The 23,093-nt window shown below is 40.0% G+C and overlaps 2 protein-coding genes across 8 annotated transcripts in view; one reads left to right on the top strand and one right to left on the bottom strand.

Annotated features, from left to right (window-relative positions):
• Window positions 1–2,681: 2,681 nt before the first annotated feature.
• Window positions 2,682–20,167, bottom strand: LOC128415778 (calreticulin-like). 4 transcript variants are annotated; one of them, XM_053392465.1, is made up of 9 exons: window positions 20,084–20,167; window positions 14,102–14,203; window positions 12,202–12,405; window positions 10,994–11,088; window positions 9,845–10,054; window positions 8,673–8,786; window positions 6,764–6,907; window positions 4,548–4,640; window positions 2,682–2,948 (listed from the first exon to the last, which is right to left on the bottom strand). In XM_053392465.1, the coding sequence occupies exons 1-9, from the start codon at window positions 20,106–20,108 to the stop codon at window positions 2,814–2,816; spliced, it is 1,122 nt and encodes a 373-aa protein (XP_053248440.1). In that variant the 5' UTR covers window positions 20,109–20,167; the 3' UTR covers window positions 2,682–2,813. The 4 variants fall into 4 exon arrangements, with proteins under 4 accessions (XP_053248440.1, XP_053248441.1, XP_053248443.1 ...); XM_053392466.1 differs by having other exon boundaries at window positions 12,337–12,405; XM_053392468.1 differs by lacking the exon at window positions 9,845–10,054.
• The window catches only part of OSBPL9 (oxysterol binding protein like 9), a 57,809-nt gene continuing 54,810 nt past the window's right edge, over window positions 20,095–23,093 (top strand). For all 4 annotated transcript variants that reach the window (XM_053392461.1, XM_053392459.1, XM_053392460.1 and 1 more), the window contains exon 1: window positions 20,095–20,205. In XM_053392461.1, coding sequence (XP_053248436.1) covers window positions 20,095–20,205 — 111 coding nt within the window. The remainder of the gene's footprint in view (window positions 20,206–23,093) is intronic.

Raw genomic sequence — 23,093 nt, 5'->3', positions numbered from 1 at the left:
TACTTTTCACTTGGCAATTTGGTAAGAGTAGCAATGAGTCGAAGCATAATGTGGCTGGCTGGCAATGAAGCATTTATTTCAGGCTGAAGTTATTGTTACGGAAGTACTAAATACAGATTCTTCATTGGGGAAGCAGGTGCAATCTGTGCATGCACACGCCATTTATTTCTGAGGCTTAGAATTCTTAATCATGTATTCCCCTGTTCAAGGTAAACCTCTTGGGACAGCATCACGTTTTGATTAAATATTGTCTGCACATTTTCCTTCTCAGTAAGCCACCATAAGATATTGAGACTAATTAAGATTTTATCCTCTGCGCCACAGCTCAGTGCATTGCATTGGGTACATTACTGTGGTACACTTTCAATCAAGGGGGTTGGTCAGCTAGCCATGGCTTACAGAAACAACGAAACAACTGTCCAATTGCATTTTAAGGCCTAGCAAATGTATTATTGCATAAGCTTTTGTGGATTACCAAGAAGGATGCATTTGATTAAGCGGAGTCTGTGATCTACTTTACAAGGTTGCTGTGAGGCTAAAGAGACTATAAACACTTTGGCAAACCTAAAATGCTATTACAAAAAGTAGAGAGGTGCCTGGGATAGTTCAGGTGATAACTCAGTGTGCAGAGCCTATATATTAGTATGGGAGCATGGATTGCCACTGCCTGCACACCTCACCCAGGGAAGCCTGTCCCAGCAGATAGCCACACACTGGATTTGCCAAGGACCTAACATGTAAGGTCCAATGTTCATAGGCCTGAATATACTGGTTGTATCCCAGATTATTTTTTCTTTCTGAGTTGGGTTTATTTTCATGATTCAAAATCTGACCCCAACCCTCCAATTCAAAATCAGGGACAGGCAGGCTGGATATAGACTTTTTATTATGATTATTCCTTATTTATCAGTATTGCATTTATATCCATTCCACCTTTCCTCCAAGGAGCTCAAGGTGGCATGCATTCATTCATTTCCCCATGTTATCCTCACAACCACCCTGTGAGGTAGGTTAGTCTGAGAGACAGTGACTGGCCCAAAGTCACACAGTGAGTTTTTAATGGCCAAGTGGTGATTTTAACCCTGGTGTATCAGGTTCTAGTGCACTTAGTATCTCTATACCTTATTCCACATTCTGGGGGAAAGATAAAGAAGTGAGTAAGTAGGGAGAGGGTAGAATATTTTCCCACAGGTCTGGAAATTTATGGGGTCCTTTGTTAAGGCGTATGTGGCACCTTTAACTAATTCAAGCTGCAATCCTATGCATATCAATCCGCATGCAATGTAGTTATTGTGGTATGAGTCTGCACTTAGCACGTAAGTGCCTTACCTTGATTTAAGTATTAAAAAACTTCAGTGCTTAAGTGTCCACTCTTTCTTTGCAAAGGGTAAGAACCAGAACCAGAACAGGTGGAGGCAACATAACTTTTCGCAAAGCAGTGAAGCAACTGTGAGAGAAGGAAGCCCTTCTGAAACAACATAAGTCCTTTCTGTTTTGTTAAGTACAACTGTACCATAGTATCTTTTTAAGGGAGGAGGATGGGCAGAAGACAAGAACAACTTGGGCATGCTTCTGTGACCTAGGAACCCTACGCAGTCCAGTGGTCACTGCCAACTTATGCTATACATTGATAGTGAAAAGTTACATACTAGAAATATATTGGGTGGAAATCCAGGCAACCATCACTCCTCTTAGTGTTGTGCCATATGACTACATAATGCTTCCATGTGCATTTGTGGTGGGAACTTATAAAGAATGGAACGATTCACAATAGTTCAGGAACCACATAGTGTGTAAGAGGTGCACATGTGAATTCTCAGCTGTAAGTTGCAGTTGAATTAGTATAATGGTATATGGTTGAAGTACTATGATGGTCATGTGAGGTGCCACTTACACCCGATAACTGCAGACCTGCATGTTTTACGTGTGTCTACCCAAAACATGTATAAAGTAGAGGTTAGGTAGAGATTTAAAGGGGCAGAGCTTCAGCCAGAATTATTTTTCAACTGTTGGATATCACTGTCTCCTTTGTGCAGAAGTAATGCTGCAGTATAATTACAGAACCCATTGAAGGGCAGGGGAGATGTATGAATGAGAAAGTGAGAAAAAGCAGCCCATGCAACATTCCTAGTTTACAGCAAACCTAGTCTCCATTTGTTTTACAATATGCCTGACTTTGGGGGAGGGAGAAAAAAGCGATGTCAGGGGAAACCTGTAACCAAAAGAAGAGAAGGGGCACTCCAATAGAATTAGCTAACTTGGGTGGGTAGTTATAGAGGATCAACTTACCATGAGAATGGGCCTTCTTTGCTTCCATTTTGCTTAATTTCTAAAAGTTGGTGACAGTTTTAAAACGTTATTTTAAAACATTTTGAAAGAAAGCTCAGCAGCTACCCACAACCACAATGGGAATTTCCTCCCTGTAAAACCATTTCAGCAATCAAATTGCCCCCTGCAAGTGATGTAGTAAACTGTTAGAGGCATTTCAATCTATCCCTAGTTTAGGTATCAAGGAATATGACCTCTGACTTAGCCAGTAGTTCTTTGCTATTTTCTACATCCCCGCAGTACATGAGTTGCATCCATCTATGTGTCTCTGTGTCGATGTCTCCTCCATAATTAAATAAGAGACCCAACCATTGTGCTTGTACCACCGTTACCCACACTTGTTAGCATAACAATTGTTGTCAGAACTTTTTACTGCCACTGCATTTCAGTTTCAGTAACAGATATTTAGAAAATAAATACAATATTTAGAAGTTGAAACAAATTCCACCGTGAGTTACAGTAACTATGCAATAAAATTTGGTTGATTAGAGCTCATCTTTAACATTGCGATCTTTTTTCTTCCTTTTTTCTTTCTTGCCTTCTTTTCCTTTCGGTTCCTCATTTTCATTAATTTTTTTATACACAACATCTTGTCCCTGTCTTCTCTTCCATTCTCTCTCCTGTTTATTCAAACAAGAATTGTAAAGCACATTGGCAAGATGAAAAACCATGTTAAATATTAATATAAATAAGCTGCAAATAACTTATTCAATAGTATTCCATGTGTTAAGACCAAATGAAGGTTATAGGAATACATTACCTCGAGTCAATTTTTTAAAAATGTAAATGTCACAGCCAGAATATGAAATGCAGACATTTACTTCTATAAATTTCCATAAGAGATTTGTTTTTGAAATCTGCCTCCCTTTCCTTCTTGGCAAAGAGTCAGTGAGAAAGAGGGCCTCAAACTGAAAATGTAGGTTCAAGCCTTAACTCTGAAAGTATTTTACCCCAATCTAAAGTCACTATGAAAATTCCTAATAATCAGACGTGATGCAACACTGAAAACTTTCCCACCCTCAGATATTTTTGTCACTTTCTTTAGTGTTGTACATACCTTGCTGGACTTTTTGTTATTTTTGTGCAATCTGTACAGCTACATTTGTACATTTATTCCTTAGTTTTCAGTGAGTTCTTCATAAGTTCGAAAGAATTTAACTAGCTTCCTTTAACACCTAAAGCTTGTGCTTTTCAAGCAGATCTTAATATGTCTGGAGCTACATCAGTTTTGTTTCTTACACTGTAATAATGGAAGCATGCATTTCTACAGTTATTTGCTGGCTACTTCTATGTATAAAAATATTATGTACAGTAGATATAGTACTGTATTGATTTTATGAATCCTGTTAGTGCTAGTTATGGTTAACTAAACTCTGCAGGATGTGCAGTCTAATAATTCTATTCATGTTTACACAGAAGTAAATCCTACTATGTTCAACAAGATTTACTTCTAGGTAAAGGTGCACAGGATTACAGCTTGCTCGAACAAGACTGACTGAACTTAACAAGATATAGTATCAAGCAGATATGTGTAAGGATCAGACTATAAGGAACTTGGCATATTTCTTAAATAGTAATGGAATATTGTGTACCCTCATAAATTATGCTTGCTTTACAACTTACCCCCTGTTCACCCACTTTTTCCTTAGTCCTTCAGGCCCAAGGATGGTGTACCTTAGACCAGCAAATATACCTCATTGAATCCTGGTCCTGTTTTACCTTATGAAGCATCTGAGCCTTACTGTATTGCTAGAGGAATTCTCTTGTGAGCTAATGATAACAGCAACCAACAGCCTGGATCAATTCACAGGAGTATTCTTCTGCCAATGCAGTAGGGCTCAGGTGCTTCATAAGGCAATCAGGACCAGGTACTGGTATTCCTGGATACAAATCTGTGGTTAGAGGTCTAAGTGACCTGTGCTAGGAATGCCTTTCACCAACTTTGTCTGGTACACCAGCTATGACCATAACTGAATTGTGATAACCGTAGTCCATGCATAAGTAACCTCAAGACTTGATAACTGCAGTATACTCTATGTGGGGAAGTCCTTGGGCCTGGTCTAGAACCAGGTAGTGCAGAATGTAGTGGCGATACTGCTGCAGGCTCTTATGGTAATTATACAAATGCCTGGACACCTGGAGCTGTGCAGGTATACTAGCAGAAGCCCTTCTGCACCATCTCAATGCAGCCACTCTTGTATGGTGATTGTGTTACTTACAAATGTGGGACCCCACATTTCATTCCCAGCATCTTCAGCATATTGTTCATCATTTGTGATAAGAAAATTGTCAAAGATTGTGCCAGACTTTCCCTGTTGGAATGAATAAGGTAAAAGGGAAAAATGAGTTAATGAAGTAAACACAATCTAGCTAGATTTGTGAGCCATATATGATAATGGAAGTCCAACAATGTGTACTCAGAAGTAAGACCTATTGGATTCAGTGACACATTATTAGGTAATGGAGTTATGACCGCTACCTGAATTTAACACCATCAAGAATGGTGCAGCCTGGCTTCACCAGAAAAAGCTCACAATATAAATTGGGTGTAACATTGGATACAATTATTAAAGGTGATGCAAAAAACCCCAAAAACCTATGGGTGGAATTAAATGTGAGACAGAGCAAGCTCCTCTCTTCTCCCACCACATGCTGTTCTGAGTGTTTTCCTCACCTCCTTCCATCCAATTTTAAGGGGCTGACAGGGAGAGGAGGAGGGAACCCCATTGCGCAAGTTGAAGTCCTTGTGCAGGGCATCTGCTGAAGGGGCTGGTTATGTGAATCCTGCCCTATAGCTACAATACAATGCTACAAGAATGGGTGATACATGGTTTCTAGAAGTGAGATTGTACAAAGCTGCATTATTTTCTTCTCAAACCTGTATTAAGTGGCTATCTATTTATTTAAAATAATTTATTTCCTTCTGTATACTAAAATAATAATAAAAAATATTATTTCCTGCTATATACTAAAATAATATAAAATGTGAACAAGCAATAGAAAATGGCAGCGTGCCTATATAATATTTCATTGTTATTTTGAGGAAAACTTCCTAGCTCACACATGCATAACATAGTAACCAATTCCTTCAACCAGAAATTCAACATTTTGTGATGAAAGTAAATATATACAGTCCCAAAGCTGTTGCTTCATATCTATATTGAGTTTATATTTATTCTACTGTATTTATGTTTTCATTCTGTAGAATTTTGATTAAAAAAAATTCAATTTCTGTTTGCCATGGACTAGGTAAATTGGGTTGGAATTCAACCATGACATGCAAAGGGTATGGAATTAGGTGATTGCCCCCATTTCTTCTTTAGGAAACTGTCTCGTTTTCTGAAGACTAGAAGCCAGATTCAAAATGCTTCTATTTCCCTGTATCAGGAAGGCTTACCTATGTATCTAGTTACGGTATCTGGAGCCTTTTACAGTGGTACCTCGGGTTACAAACACCTTGGGTTACAAACACTTCAGGTTACAGACTCCGCTAACCCAGAAATAGTACCTCGGGTTAAGAACTTTACCTCAGGATGAGAACAGAAATTGCGCGGCGGTGGCAGCGGGAGGCCCCATTAGCTAAAGTGGTACCTCAGGTTAAGAACAGTTTCAGGTTAAGAATGGGCCTCCAGAACGAATTAAGTTTGTAACCAGAGGTACCACTGTAATGAAAAATGATTCTCAGGTTGCAGATGTCATAGGCTTTGCATTAAAAGCCCCACATTTCAACAATATACATGTAAGTCAAAAGTAAGTTCCACTGCGTCTACCAATTTAGCATGCACCTATTCTAATAAATTCAGAATTAACATTGCAATCATACTCAAAGCCAGTACACAGGTTTGTCATCCCATCAATCCAGCTATATCATAATCTTCTAATCTCAGAGGCCATTCTTCTCAAATTATCTACTCCACAATAATCCTACTCCAGAGTACATGGTGTGAAGATCACCACTGAAGCAGATTCTATAGATGACCATGCAGCAGTTTGAATTAATTGCAAATGCTGCAAATAGGAAACACAATACAGTGGTACCTCGGTTTAAGAACAGTCCTGTTTAAGAACGGTTCGGTTTATGAACTCCGCAAAACCGGAAGTTTGTGAACTTTACCTCGGTCTAAGAACGGAATCCGAATGGTGGAAGTGCACCGGCGTCAGGAGGCCTCATTAGCGAAAGCACACCTCAGTTTAAGAATGGTTTCGGTTTAAGAACAGACTTCTGGAACAGATTAAGTTTGTAAACCGAGGTACCACTGTATATCATATTTTCAAAATGAATGGGCTGCTAATGCTATTTTTCTCCTGTGAATGATTCAAATTAGAAAATTGGACAGCTTTCCCCTCATAATGATACAGAATACAACTAGACTCTGTAATAAGAATTATCTTTCCAGTTAAGGAATTATTTCTGAAAACTCTATAAAATACATACCTGTAAAATTTCTAAACCAATGACACTGATGTTGAAATACTTGTAAAGATTAGGATCAGGTGTGTATTCTGGATTATCAACTAATGGCTGAACCCATATGCCATTATAATTGGGATTTTTGATTATACGGGGCTTCCAAATTCCCTAAAAAAGAACAATTGAGACAAGCTTGAAGTTTATTTCCCCCCAAACCTAATTTAGTCAAAATAAATCTTGGCTAAGTCTAGTGAAATAAAAATAATAATTTGGAATGTATTATCATCATTTGCTAAATATGTACTGACACATTATTTACACTTTTGAGTGTGGGCCTTTCATAGCGATAATGCCAAGAGAAGCTTTATTTTACAATAAGTAAAACCAATTATATACAATTGACTTGTACTTTAACAATGATTTCACTAGGATGGGGAAGTAGCCGTCCATATGTTGTTGGTTTCCCACTTCTCAACATCCCTTCCATACTATGTTGGCTGGGGCTTATGGGAGTTGGAGTCTAGCAACAGCTGGAGAGCTACAGGTTCCTCACCCCTGTCTTAATTTGAAGATAATACAAGCAGTGGCGGAGGAACCCTCTCCGGCACCTGGGGCAGGGCAGCCTGTACAGAGTATGCATGTGCAGCATCCTGTATGGACTGCGCATGTGTGATGACTGTACGGGATGCCGCACATGTGCGGCAGCTGTACAGACTACCGCTTGCACGCGACGGCTGTACGGAGTGTGCACGCGCAGCAGCCCATATGGACTGTGCACAACCTTGGCCGCTCTACAGCTGGGGGGAGGCAGGGGCCATCTTTTCGTCCCCCCCATGGCACCCGGGGCGAACCGCCAACTCCGCATGCCCCTGAATACAAGTGGGAGAGGGGGACAGGAATGGAAACAGGAGGGGGGGAGTTGATGAGGTGTGAACAGAATGGAGAAAGCAAGAAGTGATTGAAAGAGAAGTGAAGGTGGAGACACAACCAGGGATTCGAGCTGCAAAACTAAAAGTTGCAAAACTAAAGGTTTGAAACTGATAATATAAGGTGGGGAAAAGTTCTGCAAGGACTTAAAAATACCATGTGACAATCGTGGTAATGGAAGAAAAGCATAGACAATGATTTCAGTAGAGAGTAGTCAGTAGAGAGTAGGAAAAGCAGACTGGAGACAGCAACTACTTGGAAGTGGTAAAGAAAGAGAGAGAAAGAGAAAGAGGAATCCAAACCAGTGGGTCAAAAAGAGAGCAGCAAGAAAAACAGAGAAAGCAGTACCTATTTGAGGACTTAGTAAGTGATGGGATATAGCTGCTTGAAGGGAGATACTGGTTCAAGAGATGGCATTTAAGGATGGGGGACTTGAGAAATACAGACAAAGCCAGATGAAGGTAGATTCAGGAAGACTGAACAGGAGAGTAGGTAGTAAGATAAAATGCCTCAGGTTTAAGCATGGTACCTTTTTGGACCAGTGGGCACACTTTGAATTCTGAGGAAGTGCTGTGGGTGCCCGTTACAAAATGGCTGCTATGGGGGTATGGCATAAGACAAGATTAGAGAGTGCAGTCACTGTTGCTCCCTCACCCCTGGACCTCACACAAACGCCGTATGTGTGACTCCCTCCCCCCCCAAAATACATCTCTCTCAACACAGAATATCACTGAGAAACCCCACCCTTTAGAAAAGTTCCTCCATGGGTAAAGGAAATGCCTATTTTTTGAAAACAAAACCAAAAACCAAAGATGCTCAAGGGACACAAACTTGGCACCAGGTAGACAATCCCTGGACTAAGACATACTCAGAGACTTACTGAATTCAATAGACTTGACTAACTTAAATCTATCCATTTAAATGGGTCTACTCTGGGTATACGACCCCTACTGTTTACCATCTAAGTCTCTGCATTTATTATTCTGCAGACCTATACCAAGCTTACTCTGTACTCCGGGTTTGGAACCGATGGTGGTGCCCACTCTCCATCCATTTCTTCATCCCAGTCATCTGGCTTCGTGACATTTGGGTCAGGAATTCTTTCTGGCTGATCCCAATCCTAAAACAGTATGCATTCATATAATCAATAAAGATTGTTTTCTCAAACATCTATTTTAGCAGCAAGATAATCCTGACAATTTATTAAAATGCTTGCTCATTTAATATCACATTGACCGATTAGTGAGTTCTGTGTTGGAAGAGTAGCAAAATATATATGTAAATAAATACATAAAAATAAGTATTGGTTATTATATTGTTTTCTGTTATCATCTAGCATTTCATATGTTACCACACTTAACAAGCTTTTAGGTTCTGTGGCATTCAACAAAATTCACTGCAACTACTACCAGGCATGGAAATTTGTTTGTATTAATCCCATGATGGACATATACTGTATTGAACTTTGTGTTGAACCAAGGGTGAACTGTTCTGGAAGCACTGCAAACACCATCTTGGTAGTCAATATAACCCCACAATTAATTGGTAGTTGATGTAACAATGAGCTCATATATGTTCATACTCACTTCCTTTGATATAAGTTAATTGGCTTGTTTTGATGTTATCCTTATCTGTGGGCTTGGGGTGCTGGGCTTTGAGTCCAGAATGGGAAACTATCTATAAGACTTGGGTATTTGCCATCTATGCCTTCATCTGGTCAGGTCAAGTAAGAAGTCCTGGCAAAAGTGACATATGCTGCTTTGTGTATAAAGAATGCATAAATGTTTCCTTGGGTGCAGACATTTGTCTGTAAAGGCGAAGACAAATGTCACTGAGATGCAGAATTGATTTTAGAGTTTAACCCAACTCAGCCTTGGCAAGTAAATGATCATATATTGCCTCAGCTCCTCCATTTGCTAAATGGAAGTAATAATTAGCTACCATTGTGAAATTGACTGAAGTAAGAATTATTTAAGACAATGATAATAAAAAGGGAATGATGGCTATCAGACTGTTGTTGGAGCAAATCATAGAATTATAAGCACAGCTGCAACACCCACTGACTTCAACTGAGACAACAAGAAATGGTCAGTGGACAGAATGCAACTGGGGAAGTAGACAGTTTTAATGTACATACATATCTATATAGAAAGAGAAACCATGATACTGAAACTTTACATCTGGTTTCTTGTCCATGGGATCTTCAATAAGCTCCCTTTCATCCCAGTAGTCAGGTTTTGCCATTTCATGATCAACTATCTTCCTTGGAGGAAGGAAGTCCCAGTCATCTTCTAGATAGCCAGCCTCAGCAACATAATTATCAACTTTCACTTCATATGTTAAATCTGGACGTAGTATCAAAGTGTAGAGATGGGTAAAGTCATCGGTCTCGAAAAAGAAAAATAATAAAGATTATTACATAAGTAGAGAGTTCTTTTCTCATATTCCAAACTGACTGCTGGTTTTTCCTGTTAAATGTTGCAACAGAATATAAACTAAATGAAAAAAATGGCACACTGATTATCTACTCAATCACTGCTTGAAGAGTTTGGAGGCCAGAAAATTGAGGACATGCCATGGTACTTATTATTGGGTGGTGAGAGCTATTTCCCTTGCTTCTTGGGTTGTGTGTCAAAAGTAAATGGTGCCTAGGATGCAAGAGTGGCAACCATAATGATTGGTGCCCATCAGCCAATGTTTGTTCTTGGCTACAACTTAACCATGATCCTCGGTTCAGAGGACACATTAAGCAAAACTTTGGCTTAGTTGGTGCACCACACTCAGCTAAAAGGTCCAGGGAAGAGCAAAGCAGAACAAAGCTCCAGCATGTTTGCATGGTCCCAGTAACAATACGTATCAACAAAAGAAATGGAATGTGAAATCCAGACTTGTAGTTTATTTCCCTGAAACAAACCTGCTGCTCATGTTCTCTCCAAACAAAGTACAATCTTGATTCAGATGACATAACATGCCAATGCTTGTAGCTTGTTGGTCCTGGTACAGTGTGGTCAGGAGCAGCAGTGAATGAGTTGCGGTGAATTAACTGAGGACTTTTTGAGCAGCATGCACTAGCACTTTTCATTAACATTAAACCATGGTTAAACTATCCCTTACTCGCCAACATAATTCTAATATACGTTACTATTAATTCCAAAAACACTACTTGACCCAGACTTCAGTTATGGGTTTTTCACTGTTGCTTGTGTGTGGAAAGTAGAATTTCAGCAAGACAGAAAGATACAAAAAATATGATTAGTAGAGGAAAACTAGCAGCAAAGATTAGAAATCAACAATGCTTCTCAAATACCAAAAAAATACTGATCATACCTCACATGTGATGTTTTTTTTGATCAAGTAATAATCATCTTTATAGTTGAAGATAACCTGCACTATCTTTTTGTCTTCTCCACATATATCTGGACCTAGGAGAAAACAACAGCGCTCTAAAAACCCAATTGACTTGGATCAGAATTCCACCTGCACAAATATGTCAGTTAATGATAGTTTCAACACTGATTTAGAAATTGCTGTTAACAGTACTTTCTTCTTCAAACGTGGAAGGTAACTTAGTTACTTCCTGTCCCTTGCAACCAACATTTTAATATTTTAAAACCATTTTAACCCCACTACAACATACATGGGAGATGAAAGAGCGGTTTTCAAAAATTGTAAGTAATAAGCAAAGTGTTAGACACATTGATTGCCAGTAAGTTAAAAAAAAATGCCAAAAGGGTTGATAGCTACTACTTTCAGTAGCTTTTAAAAAGTTCAGATTTATGTTAATGGTCTATTGCTGTGTATCTGTATAGCTAAATTCAATCTTCAGAGACAGTATCAAATGTTGGCACCATACAATGGGGCAGTGGAGGTGAGCTGTTGACTTCATGCCCTGCTTGTAAGCTCCCTGGAAGACTTCACCCTGATCCAGCAACCTTGTCGTCAGCTCATTGAATATACTTTGCAAAACATAAGGAAGCAAAAACTGGCTGTGTTTGCCCATAATACTGAGCCATTAATTATGGTTTAGTAAGCTAACCAGTACACACAAGCTGCATGCTGGTGCATGCATTCCATGTGCTCCCACTCTGCTTCTTCCTTAGTTGAGTGGGGAAACAAACCATTGAGCTTAACATTATCCCCAAACCAATTCTTGTGGTTCATTTCTCCAAATAAACAATGTTTGGGAAGTCAAGAACTTGGCTTCAGATTTTGGTTTCCTGGAGAAAAACAAGCCACAAGAGCTGATTGAAGTGTAACGATAAGCCAACTGCTCTGTTGTGTGTTTCCTCACTTGACTACTGGAGGAGTAAGATAGGCACTCTTGAGCTTTCTGCACCAGATAGTTGACTAAACCGTAAGTCATGGGACAGCATTGTGTGCAGCCACTGATTCTCACTGATATATACAGTGATGCAGACTCAAAAAATATGAAAACAGAAATTACCTTATAGTGCTAAGCCCAATTCTCTCCTGGCTTGCACTGTAAAAATGGATATGCTTTGATTGCTGACTAATAAGACATGTTGAGAACTTACCAAACATGATATAATATTCAGAATCTTCATTCATAACCTCTTGAACCAGGTCTGCAGAATAAAGTTTAACATAGGCACCACCGCAATCGACATGTTGGTCATATTTTACTGTATACTGAAGCACTAACGTCTGACCTTCATTGTTGAAGGGCGGAAACCTTGCTGACACTGCATAATACTTAGTGTCTTCAGTTGCCTTCAGACCTGTAAAATTAAATCAAAGATCTAGAACTATGGTTTAAACGACTTATTGTACTTTCACAAAATCATGTCCTTACTATGGTTATAATAATATAACCGCAAAGACTGTCTGGCATTATGTAGGATACGGATATTAAATAACCTCTTGCCAGTTATACTGTTAACAAGAACAGAAACCACCAATATACAAAATACCACTGTTGATTACTCTGGGAAGTTAGAAACTTGCATAAATATTAGTCAAGAAGCAATTTACAGAGCCTGTACATTGATCGGGAAATAGACAAAGAGAAAATGGAGATGTCTAGAAAAAGGGAAAACAAAAGTTCAAGCACCTATAACCACTGATTGTTGGTGCTTGAACAGAAAGCCCTGTGCAGCTGACAATCAGCTGATCATTGGAGCTTCAAAGTGCAGTCAGTCCCAACAATCAGCTGGGATTTGCTGGGATAGCATGCTTCCCATCCCCCCAGAGGAAGCAGTCTGAATTCAGAGCACTGGAAGAAGTGCTTTAAACCCATGTCACTTTATACGTAGAGGGGGAAATGCTGTTTTTAGGAGCATTTTTCCCTCTGCAGAGACTTTGAAGGGACTCCCTATAACCACCAATCAACAGTCTCTTTGAAGGCATGCTTCCAGCTCCAATCAGCTGACAGTCACTGAAAGAGCTTCTTCAAAAGTGGTTGCTCTAACTACTGATCAGCTTCTTTTTTTTTTAAGGAATATTTATTAAATTTTCCAATTTTTTAAACAAACAAACAAACAAAACAAACAGAAACATTAAACACAGGCATAAAATTCATAAACCATACTTTTAAATAATAAATTTCTCAGACCTCCTCATACTTCTCCTTCTTGTATCCCAATTAAGATTATTTGTTCAGCAAATCCTTCATTTAAAGCATTACAGCTTATAACATTACCTTATTTTTCAAACCCTTTCTTTTCCCCATCTATGTTCTTATATATTATTGCAGCTAGAAACCTCTCAATTTCAATCCAACACCATCTAACTTTCTTAAATTTTACAATGTTTCTGTAAATAGTCCTTAAATTTTTTCCAATCTTCTTCTCCTTCTTTTAACAATGTCAGGGAAACAACTGGTGGGTAGCCTCCTACTGGTCAGATTCAGTTCCCCACTCCTGCCTTAAATCTACAGGGATCCAATTTATTATCTTTACTAGCACAGGTGGCTAGGAGTGCCTTTTGTCATTTTAGCTTGACCCTATCTTAGGAAAAAAGTAACACACTCACTGGTTGCATCCAGACTAGGCCACTGTAATGCTCTCTCTATAGATCTGCCTTTACATGTGGCTCAGAAAACCCAACTGGTATAGAACGCAGCCACCAGGATCTCATGTGATTTGGGCATATTGGATCATGTTACACTTATTCTACACCAATTACATTGACTGACTGTTTATTTATGGGCTCAATTTAAAGTGCTGGTTTGACTTTTAAAGAGCTAAATGTGTGGGATCACTTTACTTGTAGGATCTATCTGCACCCATACAAATTTGCTCAGATGCAGAAGGCCTGCTCTCTAGCCCACCACTAGGAAACATAATGACAGTTATGTAGATGTTTTGATACCAGCCAATATTGTGTCAATAATGTAATAAAAGTGAATGAAGGCATGCATTCAGTCACAAATCTCATTTTTCACAACCTGGGGGATGGGAGAATGCATTATTTTACCTTTATCTTTTTCTCTATCTCCATAAAACCTTCCTGATGCAACACGAAATTTACCATAATCAGATCTATGTTTCGACTGAACCCACCGTTTCTCCCATTCATCTGAAAAAGTGAAAGAAGTGGCAATGAGGTATAGCAAAACAATAACATGCAACAATTATTTCACATTGTGTAAAATAGAATGAATATTTTAGGACATACAGTGGTACCTCGGGTTACAGACGCTTCAGGTTACAGACTCCTCTAACCAAGAAATAGTACATTCGGTTAAGAACTTTGCTTCAGGATGAGAACAGAAATTGTGCAGCGGCAGCGCGGTAGCAGCAGGAGGCCCCATTAGCTAAAGTGGTGCTTTAGGTTAAGAACAGTTTCAGGTTAAGAACGGACCTCCAGAACGAATTAAGTTCTTAACCCGAGGTACCACTGTACAGTACGATGCAAATTAACTCATGGCTGCACCACACATGGGCTTAACAGCCATATAACAAGCAGTAATTTTCTTGATATTTAATCCAAACCCTGAACTGTGGTCAATGTTAACTATGGTTTGTTTAAACCAACAACAAAATAACTTCATAGTTTGAAGGTGAGTTGTTTTAAACCAACAAAACTAAACATTAACCACATTTTTTCAATCTGCATAACACAACAAGCTGTGGTTAAGCAAAAGCAGAAGCAAACAGATTCTGAACTTCCCCTTGTGCTACTATGCCAGAGGAAGAAAAGGGAGGGAAAGAGCATATGTATCAGAGGCAAACCATTGCTCAGTCTCATCATACTATACTGTGGTTTAGAGTGATATATGAATGTGGCCACTGACAAGGAATAATACTAGAGCACTCATACTAGAGCACCTACGTCTTTCTTAAAGACCATTCAAGTGATGCAACCTTCATCATAGGCATAAGACCTGGCAGCAAACCTATAAAGGCATTCTTGATATATCTTGAATTACATTTGGTTAAAAACAACCCTACAAAAGTATTTTACTCAAGAATGCTTAGCTGAATATCACAAAAGCCTATATTTAACTCCATCTGGAGCTAGAGAAAACTGCTCAATGATCCCAAGAGACCACTCGCTACATGTTGAATCATGTTTGTGATTTGCCTGGTTTATGTCATGTTTATAACACTGAACACAGGGCTCAAAATTCAAACAAATGTAATATAAACCAGATTCAATTATTTTTCAAGCCATTTTGTAATGGACTTTCAGTACAAGACTGGTGTCATTTAGTATGTCTTCTAAAGAAAGGGTACAAACAGGCACAATAATAAATAATAATAACACCTGTACTGATCTTCCCATGGGATAGAAATAAGAAATTGGAAGAAGGGAGGAAATTGTATGGGAGGCAGATGAGGACATGTAATATACTCTCTCTTCCTAGAAAACAGCACTAAAAACCTTCAAGAATGATTAACCAGAATCAAACTATTAACCAAACCCAGAAACCTAGTACTGCGAATGCATTTGCCTTTACCTCCATATAGAGCAGCACTATAAATAAAATTGCAGTCTGCTTAGGAGTTGTTAAGAAGAGATATTGAAACTAGGACACATAGCACAAATTTTAAAGCTGTGCAGTCTCTTATGCAGGGAAACACACTATACTATATCAGGACATCAGTTGCTTCTGAATGTTTCAGAACAGACAGTAAAAACTATTTCTATCTGGGTTACCATTTCTTCATATTTAAACAGATGAAACTCTTAACTTTGGATACATCCTTTTATAAATTAGCTGTGCTCTAGGATTCCAAATGCATCAGGACTGACTCATGTTCAACTGGTTTATCTCTGTTCCTTCCATGCATCACTCACAGTGAAATCCTATGCATGTCTACTCAGATGTAAGGGCCACTGAATTCAGTGAGACATATTGCCAGGTAGGACAGCAGAACAGGACAGCAGCCTCACAATATTTGCAAGACAGCTGCCTTTAATTATTAGTCTTCCTAAACTTGGGGGGAAATTGCAAAAGGTCAGTCTTCTCTTTCATGCTTCTATCCTTTATTTTTTTCCTGTAGTGGTACTGAATGTACTGATAGTTTAGAAGACTGGATACCATACAAAATAGATATTTCATAGTGTTTTATCAATTAATTTTATTATTAAACAGTAAAAAAATGAAATCAAACAAGAATGCAACTCTTTAGAGTAAGGCTACATAAATGAAAGAAGATTTGGAAGTCAACAGTTTCCTTCCAGAACAGAGAAACAGCAAAGTATCACTTACCTTCATCATCAAACTCTTCCCTAAAATACTCCTTTATTATTGTATGCTGTGGTGTCTCTAACATAGTAGAAGAGCTATCATCATTGTCATTGTCAGTTTGCTCCCCAAATACCAGTCCTATCAAGAAGGTCCCTAAGTAAATCAGCTGCATTACTGGTTTCATAGGAACTTAGTGTTCTGAAAGTGGTAGGAGGCTTCTTTAAATTGCACTGAGAAGACTATAGTAACACCCCCTCTGAAATATTGTCCCACTTCTCCTAATCTACAACCACAACAGTCACCACACTGATAATCATGCTGAACAGAAGGGTCTTTTCCACTGGTTAGAATCCATGAATAACTGAGCTACAAGGACCAATCAGAAGGGACCACGCAATTGCGCTAGCACGGAAACTCCCTGGAATGTCTCAAAGGAAATGGATTCTGAAGACACAGGTGTCTGGATCTAATTCAGATCAATTCACACCCAGCAAGCGTATTGCCTTCTTACTCGACTACTCTTTGAAAGTATTGTTAGCATTCTGCCATTTGAAATATATTTGAGAACGTAGCAAGCAGAACTTTTTAGAATTCAGTACATCATAATAGCTCACCTTGTTTTTGTAAGTAAATATACTGTATTCATCTCAGTCAAAATAGCCTCAATCCCAACTGAAATGTTACCATTCCCACACTAGATTCCCTTTTGAAAATAAACTAAGTGGTTTGCAGCATTCTAGAAAAGAAAAGAAAAAGCTGGTCGTGACAGCTCATGACAATTTGACTACATTGTCGTTGTTGCGGTCTCTACTCCACATATTCAGCTAGTTATCAGTGTGTATACCCCACTCACATAAAAAGGAGTAAAGCTGCAAAGCCTTGCATGAGTAATCTACAAGAGCAGGAAGTAGATTAGAAACTATGGCCGCAGTCCTAATTCCACTTACCTGGCAGTAAGCCATATTTAATTCAGTGGGACTTAATTCTTTGTAGACATAGCTAGGATTGCAACTTTAAGCAGGAGTAGCTAGACTATGTTCCTTCAGGTGCTGCTGATCTGTAACTTCTATCATCCACAAATACTGATTAAGGCTGATGGGTAGGTGGAGTCTAGCAATGTGTGCAGGGCCACAGGTTAGTCATCTCTGAACTAAAGGAATTAGAGCAGATACAAGCTTTATATCACTATGCAGAATCACTCCTCTACCATATAATTTCTAAACAAGATTGCAACCAAACACAGGTGGCTAACCAGAGGACCTCCAGATTTTTCTGCATTACCACTTCTATCATTGCTGCTCATTGGTTATACTGGCTGGGGCTCAGGTTTCCTAGGCCTGTTATAGTTGGTGATTATTCACTGTATTTCTCTAATTTGTATAAATCCCAGTCATGCTAAATGTTCAGACCAATCTCAGGCATGTTTATTCTGAGGTAAATCACGAGTTTAGGATTATAGCCTTAGTATATTAAAAAAAACACCTAATTCCATTGAGCATGCTTAGGAGCTGATTAATCATTTCACATAAAAATTATGTTGGTTGTTATTATTAATTTGATTTATAAGCAGCCCTTCACCATAAGTTCCCAATTAGTGTACACTAATTGTCACTGATTTCCAAAATAGCTTCCAAACAATATGTTTTATTCTGGCATTGGGGAAAGATGTATTCTGATCCTTTGCAAACTTTCTCAGAGATGAATTAACAATCACTGAGTATGCACAGGATTGTCACCCTAAAGTTAAACAGGAACAAATGGCTTATATTCTCAAGTATTCTGACAACACGTAATGCATGGAAGCTTATGCCATAATAAAATTTGTCAATCTTTAACATGCCACAAAACTTTGTTGTTTTGGCCTCTAATATAAATATGGATATGATTGGGCTGTGGAGGAGTGGTGTTAGTAGAAAATTTTAATAGGGATTTCCCCCCATTCCAGCTCTGCAGTCCCAGGAATACTGAGCAAAAGGTCTGAGAAATCATGTGAATTCCTTAAGGTCTTTGAAACTATCAACAGTAGTACTGAAGCATATTGCCACATGCCAAGAAGAACTCTGACCATTACTTTCCTGTTTAGTGAACATGATTGCAAAATTGCTCAAATGCACAGTTTGCTTCATGGTAAAGAACATACCCCAATCCAACTTTGCACTTTTCTAGGCTTGTCTCCATCCTCCTCTCTGCTGAATTCTACAAGGGAACAACCGAGAGTAAGGAGAAGGAAGCAGACAGCCAGAGCCATCAGTTGGACTGGCTGTATAGGAAAGCAGGCAGCTAGGAGGACCCTGCTCCACTGAATTGAAATTTCAGCCTTCATGACATAGGAAAACGGCCAAGTAAACAACTATTTTCGTGGAGGAGGGTCAAGATATTAACTGATATGCATGAAATATCATATATAGCTATATAATCCCTAGTGTAGTAAGATAAGACCTTTGGAGCAGGCATTTTTTTAAAAAAAGTTTTTTATGAACCGCCCTAGTAGGGCAGTAATTGTTCCTTGACAATTTGTCACCTGATGATGGCACCTGGGGCAGCCTGCCCCCTCCCCCCCTTCCTATGCCCCTGCTGACAAAAAGCATAGTAGATTAGGGCAATCCAATCAGAACTAGAATGTCTGCAAAATACCTTTACAGCTCCAGGGTTCAGAGAAAACTTGTCAGTGCTGAGTGAATTCCACATCTGTAGTGGGAACAGGATAATAACCACCGTCTCTATTCGGAGTGACACCCAAATGAAGTTCTATAACTCCGAATGCGCTCGAAAGGAGTTTCAACGAGGCTTTCTTCCAGGTCACCTACGTGCAAGCAGAAATGCAGCTTTTGGCACTTTTAAGCCCATACTGACAGCAGCCTTAAATGCTTCGCTATACTTTAAGACAGCATCTTAAAAAGCAGAGAAAAAACCTTGCCGACAAAGGTCCGTATAGTTAAAGCTATGGTTTTCCCAGTCGTGATGTATGGAAGTGAGAGCTGGACCATAAAGAAGGCTGATGGCCGAAGAATTGATGCTTCTGAATTATGTTGCTGGAGGAGACTCTTGAGAGTCCCATGGACTGCAAGAAGATCAAACCTCTCCATTCTGAAGGAAATCAGCCCTGAATGCTCACTGGAAGGACAGATCGTGAAGCTGAGGCTCTAATACTTTGGCCACCTCATGAGAAGAGAAGACTCCCTGGAAAAGACCCTGATGTTGGGAAAGATGGAGCGCACAAGGAGAAGGGGACGACAGAGGACGAGATGGTTGGACAGTGTTCTCGAAGCTACCAGCATGAGTTTGACCAAACTGCGGGAGGCAGTGGAAGACAGGAATGCCTGGCGTGCTCTGGTCCATGGGGTCACGAAGAGTCGGACACGACTATACAACAACACTTCCCCAAGACTTTTCCAAAAACCTCGTGCGCCCCCTAACGATTATTATTTTTTGGCCCCCTCCCTCCACCTTGCGTCCCTCAGTACACAAGTCACGCCCCCTCAGTCTTTATCTCCTCCCTCTCGTTAGCAGCGTAGGCTCTGTGTGTGTGTGTGTGGTGTTTTTTTTCCCTTGCCGCGCCCGTCGCCTCTCTCCTCTTAATCTCGCGCCGCCTCAGTCGGGCCTAGCCCACTGACGGTGCGCGCGCACCCGCCCGCTCGCGCGTTCTTTCTTTCTCTCCGTCCCTCCTCTCTCCTCCCCCCCAGCCCACCCCGCTCCTCCTCCTCCCTCAGCCCCGCCCGCGCGACCGGCGTTCGCTTCAGCGGGGCCGCTTGGCATCTTACCGGCTCCCAAGATGGCGTCCATCATGGAAGGCCCGCTGAGTAAATGGACCAACGTGATGAAAGGCTGGCAGTACCGCTGGTTCGTGCTCGACTACAACGCGGGGCTTCTCTCCTACTATACGGTGCGTGTCGAGGGAGGGGGGGAGGGCAAACCGGGAGGACGGAGCTGTGGGGGGTGGGGGGTGGGGGCGAAGCGGAGCACAGCCAGGATGCCCGCTTGCCAAGGGTAGGGGTTTCTGAGAGAGGGAGTGTCGCGGTCGCGAGGAAGCCAATAGGGATGGCAGAGATTTTGGCGCTAGCCAATAGGGTGGTAGCGTTGGGAGATTTATGTTGAGGGGGGCGTGGGGTCGGGCCGCGTTTTAACTTGAGGCGACTGAAGTGGGGTTTTTGTGGGGTGGGGGGAGCCGAAGAGCCTGGTGGTGCTAAGTGCTGTTTACTTTGTGAAAGGGGGAGGCGGGTCTCAAAAGCACAAGCCTGTTTTGGGTCTGGGGGCGGGCAAGCTGTACTCTCCTTGCTTGAGGAAAGAGGGGTTGACTCCTTTTGGCAAGCGAGGTAGAGCTTCCGCGTGATAAACGTTGGCAGCCAAGGCTGCTTTTGTGCCGCATTTGAAGGCGGAATCCAACCATTCCTCTCTTTCGAAGTAGGGATAGACCAGAAAAGGGAAGTAGCAGTAACTTTCTCCCCCTCTTTGTCAGATGGTGACTCCATCCTGTGCGCCCAAACTTGAGAGCAAGTTTCATTGACGTTAGTAAACAAACAAAACATAGGCTCTGCTTATGGTCTTGCCCATTACTGTGTCTACTTCAGGGGAGACATCTTGATAATTGAAATCTGCACAGCACGGGGGATTAATTAAAAGCGTAAAGAGTTGTTTGGCAGGATCAGACACAAGGTCGAACTACTGAGGCACTCTTTATGCAGCTTACAAACAGGACATTAGGGACAAAACAATAGAAGATGCCTGTTTCGCAGTCTATACCACACTAGTTACACTGTATCTTTGAAAAAACAGTAACACACGAATCTGGGGTTTACTATGTATCAATTTTGGCCCTAAAACAAAGTTTGAATAGGTTTAATTCAGTAAATTGTTTAAGATTCAGTTAAATTGAGTGTTGCTGCTTCCGATAGTAGTAGTCTTTGATAGCGGTAAACTTTGCAAGTTAGCAGGTGCTTTGTGCGGTAAAACTTTTCATTAGCACACAACTTGTTTAATCCAAATTTATATTTTATGGTTTCAATTAAAACATTATAGGCAGGCAACTTGTTCAGGGTTAGTCATAGGTAGCAGTCTTTTAACACTTAACTGGGAGTAATTTGAGCTCAATAGGATTTTGTTCTGAGTTGACATGTATAGAATTGCACTTGTTTTGTTTTTACTTAGTTGCCACTAGAAACATTTACCTTTTCTTAATAATCACCAATACAGTATACTATATGATTTTTTTGTGTGTGAACGTTATCTATTGAACAGTCTTCAGGCAGAGGCAGGGGTTATTAGCTTGTGTATGGGGGGTGTTCTTATTTTTATTATGTATTTTTTATGTTGTTTTTTTATATTGTGAACTTCCCTGAGATTTATGGATGAAGGACAGTATAAAAATTAATAAAATGAAGTAAAATAAACAAGCCATAGTAACTGTAAGGTCACTCTATTGCTACTTACTTATTATGGCCAAAAGGTGATCTATAAATAATACTGACTTCAAAGTGACTTAAAATAAAAATAAATAAAAATGATTCATTATTAAAAACCAATTCAGGTCTAAGAACCAACAGGGAAAACTTCTAATCACATAGCAGCAGCATGGGATAAACCAGTGTTTCCCAAACTTGAGCCTTCAGCTGCTTTTGGTCAACAATTCCTACCATCCTTGACCGCAGGTCTTGCTAGCTAGGGATGATGGGAGTTGTAGTCCAAAAACAGCTGGAGACCCAAGTTTGGGAAACACTGGGATAAACAGTGTCAGAATAAAAAACAGAGGAATACAAATAACTTAATCTAGCTGCAGAAGTTACAGTGAATAAGGTAAGTTTTATGACCACTCCCTCTGAGAAGAGAGAATGTGCCTGCCAAAGTTTCAGTGGGAAGGAATTCCAACCACAACAGAAAAAAAAACCCCTATTGAGGGCAGCCTGGCATCTTGACTAAGCTGGAGACTGAGGTTGGTTAGTAACCTTTAAGACTATGACATGTTATAAGTTTGATCATGCGAGTGTTATGTGGAAATATGAGATTACCATTGTGGTCTTTGGTTGGAATAGAGGCATCTGTGTATTTTAAGGCTTACACCATAGAATTGCCATATGGGTTTAGTTCTGGTGACTGAAGTGGGGTGGGTAAAGCAGTAGGAATGTCCAGTCCTAATACTTTAAGAATGGAACATGATGATAGCAGCTAAGTTTTGAGGTAGAATTTTGAAGTTTTGGCAGATGAGCTAGTCCTTGGGGTTATAGTGGGAAATTATGATCTTAAAGTATGTATATTGAGAGGGAAGATAACCATTTAGGGGGTAATATTTCAGATAAAAGCATTCTTAAATAGAGTTGTCAGCAACTTTACTGGCAGATGCTTTCTGCCTTGAGTGTGCAACATGTTAGCATGTAAGAGCTGCCACTTCTTATGAATGATAATATATTGCTGTGAAAATATATAACAAGGGCAAAGAACCTGTCCTAGGAAGAGGTGTTACTTTAAAAATAGGACAAACATTAAATACTACTTCCTGCTGCAGTAGTGCAAGAGGTTTGAGGGGCTGCAATTCTCCAATATGGATGCAGGAACCATTAATATCACTTTTTAATTTAGGTTAGGTGACCCTTTATTCTCCCCCCTACCCAGATTTTTCCAACAGGGTGTGAATGTACTGCTTTACATTTCCTTACAAAGCCTACACCAATGCCTTGTGACCTTAGAGTGAGGGTGGGTAATAAATGGTAGTAATAATAAATTAAGTTGCCGCATTTAAATACAGCCTTTCTGTCAAGACACTCAAGGCATTTTTACAAT

The sequence above is a fragment of the Podarcis raffonei genome, chromosome 6, assembly GCF_027172205.1.
Source record: "Podarcis raffonei isolate rPodRaf1 chromosome 6, rPodRaf1.pri, whole genome shotgun sequence".
Lineage (NCBI taxonomy): Eukaryota > Metazoa > Chordata > Lepidosauria > Squamata > Lacertidae > Podarcis > Podarcis raffonei.
The sequence above is the reverse complement of the archived record's forward strand: the minus strand, read 5'-3'. Positions and strand labels throughout refer to the sequence as shown.

What these genes read in the sequence shown, in the direction of transcription:
- LOC128415778 (XM_053392465.1), bottom strand. Translation starts at nt 20,108, where the DNA reads ATGATGGACGCCATCTTGGGAGCCG. An exon ending in AGATAGAGAAAAAGATAAAG is followed by an intron (nt 12,406 to 14,101) that starts GTAAAATAATGC and finishes TTAATTTTACAG; the next exon opens with GTCTGAAGGCAACTGAAGAC. An exon ending in TTCCAAACCCGGAGTACAGA is followed by an intron (nt 6,908 to 8,672) that starts GTAAGCTTGGTA and finishes GTTCTTTTTTAG; the next exon opens with GGAATTTGGAAGCCCCGTAT.